Genomic DNA, 17,388 nt, shown 5'->3' on the forward strand with positions numbered 1-17,388 from the left:
GACTCGACGGACTTAGAATCTGGTAAGCCCGCAGCATGAGGTTACTGGAAGCCAATCATACCTTCAAGCGGGTAAATAATCCCGTGTAATTTCTGTACTAAACCTTTGTACAAGATCAAGAGCACGTCAGCGCTTTATGTAATACAACTATATGCTGAAGTAGCCTTTTCCTTGAGCACCATCGCGGCGAATGATTGATAGGTAAATTCAGGGAAAAATCATAACACGAGCTGCTTTTAAATGGTTGAATTCATCTTAGGCCTCCAGCGCAGTAAGAATATTTGACAACCGTACACGCTACAGATTAGTAAGTAGCGATTTTCAGATGTAACATTGTCGTATTAGATAATACTCTGGGCAAATACGCTAGCAGGGGAATAGCGTTCCATCCTGCTTGCTGGCTTTATTTCGCAGTATGGACGCTGGGCGAGCGACGACGCCAAACCACCACTAGACAAAATTATATCTGAGCTGCCTTGGAGTGTATTATATCTCTCTTGAAATTAGAATAATAGGCGAATTTGAATGAAGAAATTAAAAGGGGCCGCCATTCAACTGAGCGGCAGAATCGATATCTCTAACAGCCTCTGCGCGAATACTACTCACGCTTTTCTCGTTACTCTTACTTTTTTTTTTTTACCGAAGATATTTATATCGTCAAATGCGTTACTCTTGGTTCATAACCTTATAATTGGCTCCAGCTAGACTTCACGTTGAGGGTTGTTACGAACCAATTAAGCTCGCCGTTGTCGTCTAGTTGATAGGTCTCTAGACCAATTGTAAATTACACATATCTTCCAATCCGTTAACGTTGCGTTTAGCCGCTTAACAGACAGTGCGTGCGCCGTATGCTAGTCAGACCAATAAGGAAGATTCTGACCAGAGTGAAGGAATGCCGCGGGCTGAATGACCCCATTTCAGCTTGGCGGCATCGTGGCCCGTGTTAGCTTCCGTCAGTTCAGACCCACTTCATCTTTACTAGTGAGTGTCTCAATGGTTTCCGCAAGCCACAAACTGAATCAGTGGATCCCTTGAGCGGCACCTGATCGGAATATCTAGCCAGCATTGCTTTGCATACGGCAGGTCCCATTCGGCTATGCAGCCAATAGCTAAAAATGACAGTGGGGGTGACGATAGGCAGACTGATAGCGGGTAATTGTTGACGATCTATTTTACAATAGCGGAAGACGACAATCGTTTTGTCGCGAGGTATAATGAATATATTCAACTGAACGAGTCCAAGTGCCTTAGAGCATCGAGTTTAATGCGCCATCGGATATAGCCGTTCGTAGTATCTGAGGGTTTGAAGCTTGATTTTCGAGAAAAGGAGATTCATCGTCGATGAAAGTTTATTTTCTCATCGAAAATAAAGCTATCTATGTCGGCGAAAATCACACGATTGAACGTAGATAGCATCGGTTTGAAATGAAAACGAATGGCAATACGTTGTTTGTCCATATAGCCTATTATCGAAAGTTTGCTGGCCAGTTTTTTTGGTAAACTGTGAGAACATATCATGATTGTCTCCGAACTTCTGGATGTTCTGGCTGTGTTACAAACAAGATGGCAGACTAGTTTTCTTTAGTCAATCAAACACTGCAGTGTGCCAGTCATTCCAATGTCATACAATACAACAATAGCATCTTGACGATAACTTCAGTGAGCTACGTCTATCGTATCTGATACTCGCACCTGGCTAGTGAAGCAGCTGCGTCTTGGAGCTGGGCTCCAATCATGGTTCCATTCGCAGCTGCAGGCTGAAAACCCTTCGTTCGAACTGAACATTCAAGGTGGTAGGTATTTTTTTCAAGTAGCTTTCTGTTACGCGCGTTTTTCTTGTTCCCTGCACTGTTAAACCTGTACAGTCTTAGGGAGCTAACTGATGTAAGTGAACATACATCGCGTATCCAAATCTGACATTGTTTTTTGCCCGTAGAAATAAGTTAATTTTTTGGTTGCAGTCTTTGAATAACAGTTTCCATTGATTGTTGGTTTGACATATTACATCGCTAAATATATTGGTGCAATTCTCGGGTTTGATTTGGGTAACATCCAACCCGGTGTATATTCTATATATATATAACTACATAGTACAACGTGTGACTATGGTTGTATTGGGTAGTTTTTTAGGTCCGTCCATGCCGAATTTTGCCACTTAACAAGAAAGAATATTTGTACTGAACGATATGTAGGTTTGTGAGAAATCAATGACCAGTAAACACCACTGCGTACGGCAAGGCGAGTTAACGCAATGAATAATTTCTAATTTCGAACTGTCTGCCTATTTGTTTGTTAGCCGTGGAGTTAGAGGCCATTCGGGACATTATTTAGACACGCTCCTCGATAGACTAGCTACCCGAAAATAGCAATCTCGTAAACACTCCAGCTTTCCATCAGTTCTACATATTTACCCGTGTGACCAGCAATTCTACTGAAGTTCGAAAAGTTTGCGGAAGCTTACCTACTTCATTATAATTCAACTGTCTATGCAAATAGAAAATAAAAAAAGCTCGCTTCTACCAGAGTCAGCCCCATTAACTCTTGCAAACAGATCCGCACACTAATCAGTTAGTTTCACGTTATCCTGAAATAATCTAATTAACTTTTCTCAAACTTATACTCACCGGCGCGGAACACTTCGCTGCATCCGTCGCAGCGAGAGGCAAATGCGGCGTCGTAGCATCCTGCACAATAGACCTTTTCGGCCTTCGAGCCAAAGGGCTTGTCAACTAGCGACACCCGGCACTTGGCGCAAAGGAAGCACTGTTCATGCCAATGTTTCTCCTTGTACGAAAGATCCTGCCCAGCCACGACGATTTGGTCGACGGGGTGTGCATACAGACAGACGACAAAGACGTTAGGCGAAACAAGCACAGAACAGAAGACGAGAAAGAAGAAACAAATCGATTTATTTAGCTGGATTGATACCTCTGCCAAGAATCGATTCTGGCTTAGATTCATGTCGGTGGCGGTTGACAACGATATTTTGGTTGACTGGAAAAGGGTCCGCGAAACTATGAGAATGTATGTAAGTCTGGCAAGAGCCTTAGCTAGGTCTATCTAGCGGTAATTAGTTGGCAATGGTAAGCTGTTAATCATTTTGGCCCATGCTTGTAAATGGAGCGGTGTCATTGTTGAGCGGTGTTTGTCAATGGTTTCGGCAGTCCTGAAATGGCCTGCCATCCTACCTTCGAACAAAGGCATTTGCTACGCAATATTACGCCACCACGTAACCGGTTGCAGTTGAAGTATTCGCTTACGTGTGCGCAGATCCTATTTACAGGACCCACGAATGGAGTACTAATGGAATTATTATAAATAATTTGTATCTAGATGTTATACTCGTTACCGATGTTAGAACAGCTCGTCCAAGGCGTTACTACTTATCAGTATGCATGATTTCAATTTAAACATGTTATTGCTGTTCGTGAAGCGGGCCGATTTGTGCCGTCACAAAACACATGTCGACGAGCTCAAAGCATTGGCAGACTGCTATTTTTACTATTGAAGAATGATTCGATTATAAAAAGCAGCTCGCTGCTTTTTCTTCGCTGAAAAGCGGCTCTTCCGATGATCTAACCGATCCAAATACGAATGAGCTGATGATAATAATTGATATTTTTTAGGCAAAAGGTGCCTATTGCCGTCTGTACCATTGTGTCTTTACAGTTCGACGTAGACCATCCGAACACCGATCGCAAAGTCAAGACATCAAACGAGAGTAAAAACAGATAGATCCGTAGATTGAAATTAAATTGAAGTATCGAACGAGCAAACAAGCTCTATGTGATAGCAGATGTGATGGGATGGATCAATGCGAAAAGCGCACAGAGAGCTTGGCCCAGTTCCGAGTCCCAGCGAAGGCCATTGCTTTCTTTCTAGACAAGAGTTAGCTGTTTTTTCGGCAAGGAACCAAACGACGCGATCGGAATAGTCACGGTACAACAATACACCATTCTGCGTGAATTACTACGGTTACATGACTGGATCATGGACAATAGACTAGTTTGGATCATCGCCGAGATACACTCTACATTCAGACGGCCACCGGGACTTAGGCAGCTATTCGGAAATTAGAACTAGTTAGTCCAGATATTGTTTAGCATTAGCTGCCATAACGAACGACACAGGTACTAGGGAAGGTTCATCTGAGACAGTGGTTGTTGTTAAGTATTACCCAAAGCAACAGAGGACTTGGTATATAGGCTAAGAATAAAGTGGTCTATTACGTTTGCTACGTAAAACAGTTCGAACGATTAGTGATTACGTTTTTCCCGGCTAAATAAGTAAACCTTAAGAAAACATTGTTCCAGGTTCAAGCTAGCGACCCGGGTCTAACGCATGCTTGACTAAACAACTGACTGGTTGGGCTGATTCTAGTTGTTTCAACTCGGTGCGGCAATAAAAATGCATATTGCATCGAACAAAGGGCCTGCGGCATCACTAGCTGCATGTTTCTTATTGGAGTTCATATACGAGTTCACATACGAGAAATACTATGTTTTAATTGATTCTTAATTCCGGCAACCAGAGTGCGTTGAGGGCAAATAAACTACTGAAATGAATCGGAGAGGAGTTTGTCTGCGATAAAGCGTTCTTCCTAACAAGTTTGTTTACTTCTGTCATAGTGTTTTTAAGCGTTATTTTTGATACATTTACCGCCAAGTTTTACAAAAGATACGTTACATGGAAAAAAAATACACAATCGACAGAGAATTTGAGACCTGGGTTTCGTGTAAGCTGATGATCGTTTTGGAGAAACATTTCTAAACACCACCGAATCGATGCAGCTCTGTCAGCTAAGGATTCAGGAGATCTAGGATGAAGTCGTGTCCGAACCATGTGCATTACGCGAACAAATAGACAGCCACTCTCCCAGCTCCATTCAGTCAAACTCATTGAAGTTCTTATGGCCGACTTGGCCAAAGTACTTGTAATAAGGTTGGGTCAGTGACCCCGTGGCCATATATGACCTGATATTGCTTATAATTGCAATTGCCACCTATCATGAATAGAAACGGGACGTAAGCTAACACGTGAGCCTTCAATACCCACGCAGATAAACTTGCTTTCTACTGGCACGTGAAGTTCTACGATCAACAAATTGTCTAAGTTAACTAATCGAATAAAGGTTCGACAGTTTTAAAAACAGTTTAGCGTGAAATTTAGTTTTCTTCTCAATTCTGTAGGCATCTGTTGACGAGGCAGACTCTAGGATAGCGTCGATCGTTGGCTAAAATTGCATAGGTGAGTTAATAGACTAAAGGAAGGTTCGCGTTCTCTATTAACATTTTATAAGCCACTTTCGTTCCTTTTTTTGTTTTAGGATAAGTATCAGTACTTGAATATACAACTCCTGAACCACGAATGGAAATAAATCGCTCACACAAGTTCTTTAGCAATCCAGACTCTCTATTAAAGTATTCTTTTTTTTTTTTTTATAATACTGGGTGACGTATAAGAGCTTCGACGCCGAGGCGAGCGACTACCATAGCATCCGCTATTGATTGCCCTGCCGGTCTGCGATGTCAGCAACCAATCAACAAACCTCTGAGTCGCCTTATGTATCGTGACCATTATAGGGACCCGTTAATTTTTCTCTTAGCTTCGCCGTTTCATAGACCCGAAGCTATTGTGTGCTACTACCGCTGCCCTCAGTGTAGTCTACCGTGCTCCGTACTCCACGTGTGCTGTAACAGTTTCAGCAGCGTCCATCGGAGGAAGCACTGGCATCCACACTCCATAAAGAAAGCACACGAGCAAGGAAAATTGAAAAAGTTTAACGTCACCTCCAACCTTTCCTTTCGTCTATACATCGTCGAAACTGGGGGTGATTCAGAGGCGACCTGATGGTGACGATGCTGTTGAAGGGCTAGATGATTCGGAGGCGGTGAGAGCCTCGCCTTTAAATGTCTTTTTGTCTATGAGCGGATTGTTCAAAATATGTCATTGCTAACGCTGTTGTGCTTAGCCAAAGAGGAGAAAAATACGTAATCCTTCAAATTAAGCTATCAGTACACGCACAGGTACGCAGCTATATGTGGCACTTGAGGGAAGCAGTTAACCAAGCAGGCGCTGGGCCTGCAGAGTTAGTCGTACGCTGAATATTAAACGGGAAGTTTATAGCGTACGCGTATAAGCGTTGGCAGAAATAAAAGGTTTCTTGCAGATAGAACACGGGGTGATCGACAAGCTTAAGTTACGCTAGCATAGACCTTTGTTCTGTAAAACAGGATAAAACCATTTCAGGTACTTTAATTAATTGTGCCTACTAAATTATGAGTTACCTAAAAAGTTGTATATGAACAATTAAGTGTCAGATGTAATACTAGGAATAAGTTCCCAAAGAAAAGGTAGTCTTTACGTGGAAAATTCGTTCATTTTGTGCTTCTCTTTTGCACTTGTTTACTCGATTCGATATCACTGATCGCGCTTCTTAATAATTTCTGATAAACTTACTAAGCTAAAGCATTAGGGATTAAACAAATGGTGCTTCATATGTGATCCCATCATCTACATAGTTTGAGAAGGCAAGTTCTATATACATTTCTGTACTTAATCAAATGTGTTGTAGGCGGAAAGGGTTTCAACCACCGACCCCTCGCCCTTTTCAACCAACGGTTAATCCGTCCGAGCCACCGTACCAATATTTTAAGCTGAATTTAATGGAAGCGGCCCATTTAGTTGCAACGCTCCCCTTTATACCGTGTACAAACAAAATTGCACGTACAGTTCAATAACTTGTAACTCTAAGTTCTCTTTAAGGCCGCAGTTAAGGTAACCGCCTTGGAGGAACTAGGAAATGCGTGGCATCGTCCAGCTCTCAATGGTTACTAGTTTACTTCCCATTGAAGACCAATGAGGCAGTTTTACGCCGCGGAATAGTCGGCGTCGAGGAGGTGTTTTGTAACCATGTCGCCAAGGTGATATCGACTCGGTGAACGGCACACAACAAATTCATTCTGTGGAGTTGACATAGTAACGAGGGTCGTAATAGCTCCTTGCATGTCGTGAATCGTAAAGGACGTATGATCGAAAGAACTGCCACCTCAAACACATCCGGACCAACGCAGAAATTAAGGCGAATGAAGATCGGGGAACGGTACGAGGCTTGGTAAGTTGCTAAGACAAATAATAAAAATGGTGGCGTGTATTGAAACTAGAGAATGAGATATCAAGGGTCAAATATGTTGAACTCCATAGGGTCTATTTAACTGGTGTCATACTTTACTATGTATTGTCGTACTAACGATATGTTAATTTTTAATGTAAGTCACGGGGTTGTGTAATGAATTATGGGTTCTTGTAAGTTGTGGTCGGCATAGAAAGATATTATACATGCATGCTTTACGTGCAAGGAGATTCTTTTATCCTTTTTTCAAATCATTCGTTAAAAAGATAATAGTGTCTTTATAATTGCGTAACGCGTTTTTAGTATCTGATGTGAGCAGATATAATAAAAAAAAGTGCTTACCTTGGAGTCAATGCCAATCGGCTTGGAGCACTCGTCGCAGGAATTGGCAAATACCTGTTCATAGCAGCGCACGCAATACGGGTGCTCGTCTCGAAGAACGTACCGCTGCCCAGTAAGTGAGTCATCGCACTGCCAACAGCAGAAGTGGCCTGAATGCCAGTCCTTATTCATGGCTTTGGTGTACTCACCGCTGAAGATCAACTGAAAGTGTCGAATCAAAGACAGACATACGAGGAAAGCATGTTCGAAAGTAAAGTCTATTAGATATACAACTTTAGGCCAGTATTGTTTCTAGTAATAATGTCAATAAAATAGGTTAAATATAATAAGTTTCGCTTATATATTACATGTATAATGGTTATGGGTTTAGACTCAACCGTAAAATATATTTTATCTACATGTAATACATAGTGAAGTTGTAAAAATCAAATAATAACTACAAGAAAGTATGTTAATCGCAACACCCTGTAGAATCGATGGCAGTCATAATGCCCGTCGAAGATATTGTTATTATATAAAGATTCATTTTGATTTTCTTATAAAAACTTCGCGCACTTAGCAGACACACTGTCTTCGTTAGTTTTCGTATTTATCAGTTCTGCGTACAGGACCTTTTCTCAGTGTCTATTCATGTATGATAACTTCAGAACCATTGGTGAATGTCCGTTGGATTACACTTTAAAGAACGAGCTCATAATGCGAAAAATGGGCCCAGTTCTAGGTATCGTCCTTGATCAAACATATATCCATTGAGACAGCAGTCCAATGTAAATGCGGCGGGGGGTGCGAGCCCAAAGTGCTGAGCGGGAGATACAGGCCTTAAAGATCGTGCGCATATGTATAGCAACAGGCGCTTCGTTCGATGCTTCAACACAGGTGGTATTCCCATGATTTTACCTAGCTTGTGACACTCGCTGGTCGGAGTCTTCATTCGGCCTGACCGGAACATGTCCTTTGAATCTAGGCAGCAACTTGAGTTGTTCATAGTGCATTCTCGGCCTAGCGGCGACTGTCAGGAAGGCTACAGAACGCGGCAGGCGAAGGTGTGTACACCGACTGGGGATATTAAGGGATATTATTTAGCAAGCGGGTTCAAGGACGGTTGTAAAGACCTCCAAACCAACTAATAAAGTAGTCAAACAGGACCAGCGGCGCCAGAGTACACTGACCTACTCAACGCTTCCTACAGGGATGTCCAACTGCGAGGCCCTATAAGTTGAGTCCGCTTTTGCCAGGACCGATTTAGAATTTTAGTTGGAAGCGCAGTTGATTGCTGGTTTCTCAGTGATATCGTGGAAGCTTTCGGGCCCTCCATTCTAAGCAACAATGACTGCACTTTGTCAAAACACATTTTATACTTTAAAACAAAAAAGGTTGAAAAAAATGTTTGGATCAGTAAGCCATGAACATAGATAGCAATCTTCCCATAATCACAAAATGCCTGTTTTAGACATAGGTATGTATAGAATTGTTGTATTCTTATATTAGAATTATTGGTTAAGCTTATGTATTAGAGCCGATAATATACTCTACGATAGCCTGAGGGTGAGATTTCACACTAGTGGAAAGTGAAAGAGACATAAACATTTGAGTCCCAAAGAGCCTCCTTATCTAGCACAATTGTTATTAGTAACGGGGGTGGTACTCAGTCTGCGGTTATACTGTAGCCTTAGATATTCTTCTTATAAGCTTTCGCCTGTCTTTTGAATTTTGACCTCACCAGTTCTAAGAGGTTTTCTAGTAATATCAACAGACGCTGTCCTAATCACTATATTATATACATAGATACCTGTCGGCAAAAAGGCTTCGATTCTGTCCTAAGGACTGAACAGCAAAGGCCATTTGAAAAAGTATCGGCACAGCAGGCTGAACACTGCTAAGCCGAAGTGGAGGCAAGCTGTCTTGTCACACTGATCGACATATGCGTCAATAGGGAAGGCCCTAGAACATCAAGAAACAGGACGAACACAAGGTTACACTAAGTAATTTTAATAGAACCATACAACCAAATAATAACTGTGTTGATTCCGATGGTTTATAATCGTGATTATCATAAGACGGACTCCGTTAAAACCGATTGGCCCAATGATGATTGCAAAACGATACGTTTATGGACGACACAGTGGCATAGTCCAACAAGAAGCACTAATTTAGTACAATACAAACTACAGAACAGCAAATGTTTAGCCCAGAATTTCAAACGGCTGTGAAAATCCGCTTTCTAACAACCGGTGGATAACAAATATAGGCCGTTGCCATGTTCCTGTTAGTTCTCGTTCAGCTATTTGGTAAAATGATGGAAACTATATATTGGACTCTAGCCGAGAAAACCGACATTATATTAGGCGCCAATTGATAGATACGGCAGGAAAAGCCGCAAAGTTCTCAATATCGGCCTGTGTCGGATTAGCATTGTCCTTGTTGGTTGCATTATATCCTTTTCACACACTGTATTTTGACTAAATTTCTTTTAGCTACGCATATCTGATGTACGATTCTTAAAAGGACAATTCAATTTGCATATAAATTGTTTTAGATCGGTGGACTTGATAGAGGTTGAAGCTTCAGACAATTTGTTCAGCTCTGCTATGTCGGCCCTAATAAAGTTTGGGTCACTTCTAAGAGGCGATAAAAGCATATTTAATAAATAAAAAAAAAAAAGCCGTTAGACAGCATTTCATAAGACCGGTTCTGTTCACATGAAATAAATTGTACGTGGGCCTACGGATGCCAATGATGACAATCTGAGATGTCTCGTTACATATACGATTTAGGAACGCAGTGGAATGATAATTCCATAGTATTTTACCTATAATTACGAGGAATAATTTCAGATGTTTTCAAACCAAATCTGACATCTATCGCATGATTCGAAAGCAACTAGGTCTAGAGAAAAACAAGATATAGACCTTTGAGAGCAGATACTCTGAAACAAACGGAAGCGAAACGTGTCATTCATTCATCGTCCAGATAAGAACGACTGCTTATTACTCATCCAGAACGCCTGGCTGTGTTCCGTGCTTCCGCCTTCGCCTTTCCGAAAGGCCATGTCCCGATTTTATTCTATGCGCTTCAGGCACACTGAACGCCAACGACTTCGTGGCGTCATCAACAGCTTTAGAGAATGGCCAAGGTTTTAATGCGCCGTGTCTTCACAAGCTTCCCCTGCGAAAATTCGACTAAACTAGCCACCGGGTGAGCAGCTGTATTACTGTAAAGTAAGGTAGCAAACTAGACTTTTACACAACGCCATCTCTATGGAAAAATGGCGAAGCGTTGACGGTCAGTAAACTAGTTGCTAGGCCAGATAGATATAGCTATCGCCCTAAGCTTTCTCTTCTTCTACACTAAGCCCCTTGACGTACGCAGAGATTGCTATGCATCGTTCACTTGCTATAACAAGAGTCTATTACTGATCAGTAATTCGTAGCATCAGCAAAACCCTAGCGTAGGCTGTATGCTCAATAGACTGTATAGATGTACAGATCGCACAACAGCTAAACGAGTTTCCGTGACATCCTTTTCAGGCTCGTAATAGTTCAAGTCCTCACCATTGTAACTCATTGAATTGTTCGTATTGTATAGCCTCCTAGGTAAAACAGCCAGAACTGGATGCGATAATATCGAAAACACCTAGTAAGCGGCGTCAAGCTTAGTTGAACCCGTCGAAACATATTGAGCATTGGCAGCCAATTCTAGCCTCTATCCTGGTACCCTCACGGGGTCACTTCATAGCAGGATTCTAGGTCATTGTCAAGTGAAATGAGTGGTATGTCTATGTCAAATAACTTACATAAAACGAGGGTTACCAACGCTTTGTTGTTTACTATTAGTTCTTGCTGCTCCGTCAACTCTGAGAACGATATAACGGTAAATAATGAAGCCCTGCTAATTCAGGTTTGATAGTGTACCGCACGCGCACCTCAGAATGAGGCCCAACGTGTCCGTACCCTTCTCAAAACAAAAAGATTGCATTCTCGGTACGGTCCAAATACGGTGCAAGAGAAGCGGGCGTGGTACCATCGATTGAGTGAGATATTACGATTTGAAGCTCGGGCAAAATGTAAAGTGAATTGCTTTGAAGTAATATACTCTGACTTGAATTTTCCGCAGTATTCAGAATCATCTGGATAGATAGGTCCACCTAGACAGGTTAGTAGGTTCAGACAGGCCTTCTTAGATCTCGTCCTCACAAAAATCCATATTATTCGTATCCAAAAATGGTCATAATGGTGTGAACACTTATATCCATAATGCATTGACGCACATCAACTACTATTTGATTAGTATATTCCATTGCACTAACACTAGATACTTTTAGTTATTGAAATCTAGATTCGGTTTTTAATAGGCCACGAAAAACGTCTGCTTTAGCTGACGAAGACATCTATCCTGACACGTACATCTCCCTGGGAAGCGTTGCGTGACTCCGGGTCGTACGCGAAGCCTGTTTCCGAACCAGCCTCTTCATTCGTTTCGACAGCTACTTTCTTTACCTTCTTTACCTTCTTAACCCGGGTGACGACTTCGTCTGACATCGTTACCGACTCAACCGTGGATGAATTGCGCACGAATAGGAAACTGTTCGACGAGCGAGCGTTGGCGTCTTGTCCGAATTCTGCAGCACCGTCTTAACTTCTCTGTGCGAGCTGAAGGGCGTTTTGGTCGAGTTGCCTGCTTTCTACCGCTCTGCACTATAGCACTGATTTCAACAGAGCAGTTCGAATAATACTTTTAGATAAAGGCCGGAAAAGCCAGTTTCATTTTCCCGGTAATCGGAATGTTAACCAGTAAGCTGGCGGACACAAGGGTCCTCTTCCCTATGGAAGCCTACGGCCGGGTGGTCTCGGGAGAGGACTCTCTTGGGGCGGAGCGTGATCTGGCCGCAGACTACTACCGCTCTAACTCAGCCATCAGACATCAAATACGGCTGCAAATATTACCACCCAGCGAATCGGCCGTAAGCAATGAGGGTTTCTACCGAATCGGAACGCCGCGATCTCAGCCAGCGAGCTGATCAACCAGATCAACACCAAGACCAGAACTCTGTTCGCTATCCGCTTACTGGTTCCTTGACGACTTCGAAGGTGGGAGACTCTGTGCGCGCCTGTGCCACTAGCTGAATGCTGCCCCGTTGACGCTACCATCCACCCGAATTCGGCCGGTTGTTAGTCGTAGCAGAACAACTGGAACACGCTGACCGGTTGAGATTTTTGATAGATCAGACTGCCAGAGTCGAGACCCTAAAACTAAGGCGGGCGGACACTATCATTTTACAGCGAGACTAATGGATGTGCTTATACGGTTCGAGCGTGTCGTGGGTGGTACGCTACCTCTATACGAAGTGGCCGGGGGTCTTGCAATACGTCCGCTGCTGTCAGATGTGAAAACAAATGGCATAGGCACATTGGCAAGTATGATAATAGCAACAGTAACCCTGGCCGCTTGCCAGAGTCGTGTTAGATTAATTATATGCGAATAGAGAGATAAGTGCTCCTTAATGACCAGAAATACCTATGCATATTGACAAGCTGGAAAAGACGACCACCTCTTGGAAGAAATTTAATCGGCACTAAAAATTATTAAGTAAAAAATGTTTCTTTTCTCATTGAGTATGTAGTTGCCACCTTCAAGAACATCTTTAAGGTCTTCCTTTCTAACGAGAACGTCTCATCTGAAGACCAACGTGACAGCACTTCCAGTAGTAGTTTCTGGTCAGGTCGTTTGTTGGCAAAGCAAAAGCTGTTCCAACACATCGGTTTATACCTCACTTGTGGCAAAACTCGGCCTCGGCTCAAACCAATTCGTTTCGCGGTCTTTAACAACATGTCCTGCAATTCTAGTATATCCATTCGCCAACTATTTCTCCTTCAAGATACTAGGCATAAGGGACACCCCGGGAAATCTTCGCAAGTCTTTCGTCGCACTACATAGAGGCCAGATCGGTCCGTCTAGTGGCACCTATAGCTGGTCTGGGCCGATGGCTGACGAGAATTTTCATATGCAAATGCTAAATACGGAGAGCCAATTGAAAGCGGCCAGATTTCCCTTCGTGTAAATACGAGGCGGAGCAGAAACGTTCTCGTCTGCAAACAGGGATACTAAACTATGGCAAAACTTTGAGACCTTTGATGTTTTGGCGCACGTATAAAATAAACACCGCCCGGAATCGTCAGAAACTATCTACCTATATATCAATCTGCAAACAACTTTTTAATAATAACCGTCAAACGATACTGGTAGCCGTTAACACGCTGCCTAACAGAGCTACATACAGAAAAGTCTAACGCAAATTAATTTTGAATTGATAGCAGGCCAAAGGGCTCAGAGTGGCTAATAATTACCAAAAGTGCAAAGGGGCGCAGAAAATGTCCATAAGGATAACTATTGTAACTTATGTAGTCAGTTTAGTTAGTCACCTATATTTTACATTTCAAAACGACCGTTAATTTCTATATAAAAGCCCCAGGTGCACTAAAAATGGCTCTCTGTGCCATGTTAATGAATTTTAAGCCCTTTAAATTTAAACCTAATTGAGGATTTTTTGGTTTGCCTTGTGTCATTTTTCGGAAACTGTGTGGAAACACTGGATTACAGTTGGTCCTTTTGAAAATTTATTGTGTTGTTCTGGCTTCTCGGGGTACCAAGTATAACGAGTGAACGCAGACCCGCTACAACAAATATATAATGTGGCGGTGTATACAAAGCAATCTATATATAGATACATATTTGTATATATCAGTTGAGGCAAAAATTGTATACACATTAAAAAGTGTGTATTACAGAATCGTATCTTCGTATTTCCGACTACTAGCTACTTCAGAAGCTAGAAAGAACATGAAAGGCTTATTTGCTAAGAAACACAATTTTTGCATTATCGAGAAGCTTTTGCTTCAGCCTGTATATCGATTTTCAACTCAATGTCATATTCCTGTTACAAATGACATTGACTTAAAAAGTGATAAAAACAGGGGCAATTTTGATCATATAGGATTAATAACGAATGCATAGAACTTTGCCCCAATGAGGGACAACAAATATTATCTTTACTATTATATTACTACGAACGACTTGCTAGTGGTATATTCTGATAATTAATATGACAGCTTTTACAGTATTCATCATTTACGTTAATTTACCCAACAATGTTGAAACTGAATGATACATAGGTTATGTTTATCATAGTCGTCTGTCCGTGTTTTAGTGCAGTAAATACCGTGTTTGCCTATTAAGCTCAGGGGCAAATGATGGCCTAGGCTCAAATATGGGCGTAGTCGCAGTTTGTTTCGCGCCCGACAAAAAGCCAGCAGTCTAAAGCAATGCGTAGCAGCCTAAGGTGCCGTGCGTACAACGCGAAACATATTTTTCATCCGAACACCTGAACAGCGTCTCCGTTGGCTTCTACTGCAACAAGTATAGCGGAAACAGTATATTCCAATCGGACTGGGTCAAACGCAACTTGGAGCAACGCCCCCTCAACACCGGAAGGGTTATTACTTTATTGTCATTGTTGCTTGTGCAACAATCGTACCGTAGAGGAAACTCTAATTGATTTACTAATGGGATATGATTGATATTGAATTCATTAGTAATAAGTTGAAATAATAATGGAATGAAGCAGATTAATACTTTGAAACCGCGGGGTTGGAGCGCACCTCTCGAAGGTAATGGATGAGACCTTCATTCGTAGGTTACGTGTGAATCGTTCGTAATCATTGATCTGGCTTGAGTTTAACCATCGGAAGAGTTGTATTATTTGAAACTGGATACATTGTGGTAAATAAATAAAGATGGTAATTGTTACTTTACTAGCTATGAACAAAGGTCACCTCGTAAAATTATAGGATTTGTAAGATTCTATCGTTCAGTGTTTAGCTTGTCATATGTTCTCAATGTTGATTATACAAACGCAGCTAAATTGCATAACGTAAATTGAAGATATATGCCGAAAGGTAAAAACAAAAAAAAAAAAAGGAAAAACCGCAACGTAGAAATGGATCGTGGATTTCGAAAATCACTTCTTATGTAACAATGAATCGCGAAATCAAGGTCTCCATCGTAATGTTTTCTCAGTAATCGTATACATACATATGTATGAGTAAACGTGTACATCATTGTAAGTGTCATAGAGTATGAAGGTCATACAAGGAAATGATGGAAGGCGTGCCCACTTATCATTGGCAATGTCAAGTTCGTGTTATTACAGCCTGCACCACAGGGCAGTATAAAATGATATTAATAGAATTTATATATATAATAGAACTGATAGATAGTAATAATAATTGTTGTCACTATTCTTTTTCATTAGAAATCATCATCACCATTGATTCTGATGACATGCTCTGTTCGTTCGCCCTCGATTCGATTACGACCCAGCGGTGAACAGAATACAGAATATGGCGGCAGTCATTGGACGTAAAGAGTCAGACTCATAACAATGCTATTTAGCTAGCATAAATACGCGCCGTGGCCATCGAAGCTGCCGCTTCCGGAAAGACGGAAGTTTTGACTTTGTGGGGGAGGCATCCGCAAGCACTCGCCGCAACGGCCAGTGCTTTTGCCAGCGAAAGGAATGAGCAACGTCGACTCATAATTAAAACAACAATAATAATAGGACCCACCATAATACTGATGCCTATACCCCCACATGAAATACAGGATACAACGGTTACAGGATTGTCCTCAGTGCACGTCAACAGATGAGATCAACTCAGATCATCAGAGGTCAGCTCGAGAAGTTTAGAAGATGCAGACGTTCAGACGCTGTTCACAATCAATGGAATTATTCAGAGACGCAAATTAAACATTTAGATAATTAGATATTCAAAGAGTCTCTTTCACCCAGAGGAAAAAAACACACTTGAGGAAACTGGTAAAAGTTGAAGGCGAAGTTACGAATGCAAGATCGACATTTACGACGATATTTGCTAGCGTGGAACGATGTTGGCTAATGGCAGGGTTCTCGGGTCGAAGGCCCATTGAAAATGAACTCATTGCCGAACGGCGATACCAGACGTAAAACTCAAGGCGTTTAGAAATTATCTGTAGTGAAACCTTCATATTGTGCAAAATCCCAGTAATAGCTTTGTGGGTAACGTTTGACCGCTAATCTTAGAAAGACGTGGTAGCTAATAGGTTCAAACCTGGGCATAGACGGGCAGACTTCGTTTCGTGTTGAAAGCTAATTGTTTGATGGAATGCCGAATGGTGATATTGGACATGAGCCTCGAAAGGTAGTGAAAGGAGCTTTATGCCAGTTTTTTCATCTTTAGTCTATATGTGCAATAGCAGTTTTTGGATATTTTTTATCTCACTTTGCCATATTTTGTAGTTGAAAAACGCGGCAAGAGTCACTTCATTCATTTGAGCAAAATATTCATTATCAATACATTGTCGACTGAAGCATGATTTCACCATGTTTGTCAGTGTTACAGCTTAATTGCGGCGATGTCCCTGAGAACGGAACTTCTGCTTCGAGGGTAAAATTTTAGATGTATTCATAGTATGGTTTTTTTTTTAGCATAAACACCCAGACGAAGATTCCCATTGATGAGCTCTTCGCGAGCTCTACTGGAAGAGCTGTGATCCTATACTGCTACCGAAAGCAACCGAGCTGGGTTATTAACGAACATCTCTGTCCTACTTTAACGATTATTATGGTGTCGCCAGTCACGGAATCCGTAACACAGTTGCCGTTTCCTGTCGATGAATTGCCGTCCCGTCACGAGCGCCCGCACTCCCCTCTACAGTTGTAATTGTTACACTGATTTTGAAATAAATGCAATAAGTATCACAGTATTGTTAATAATATATTCTGGTTAATGCATTTTCACCTTTTTTTTGATGTCCTCGCGGATTTCCTCAATCATCCGGTCCAATTCTGGATCATTTGCCTTCTGCGCCATTGTTTATCT

General features: G+C 41.8%; 1 protein-coding gene across 1 annotated transcript in view; it reads right to left on the reverse strand.

The window, feature by feature from the left end:
• The window catches only part of LOC111244383 (testin-like), a 137,486-nt gene that overhangs the window by 21,138 nt on the left and 98,960 nt on the right, over positions 1 to 17,388 (reverse strand). Inside the window, exons 8-9 of the mRNA XM_086978503.1 lie at positions 7,475 to 7,675; positions 2,625 to 2,799 (exon numbers count right to left, since the gene is read on the reverse strand). Of these exons, the coding sequence (XP_086834629.1) occupies positions 2,625 to 2,799; positions 7,475 to 7,675 (376 nt within the window). The remainder of the gene's footprint in view (positions 1 to 2,624; positions 2,800 to 7,474; positions 7,676 to 17,388) is intronic.

Source organism: Varroa destructor, unplaced genomic scaffold (assembly GCF_002443255.2).
Source record: "Varroa destructor unplaced genomic scaffold, Vdes_3.0 BEIS01000002.1, whole genome shotgun sequence".
Lineage (NCBI taxonomy): Eukaryota > Metazoa > Arthropoda > Arachnida > Mesostigmata > Varroidae > Varroa > Varroa destructor.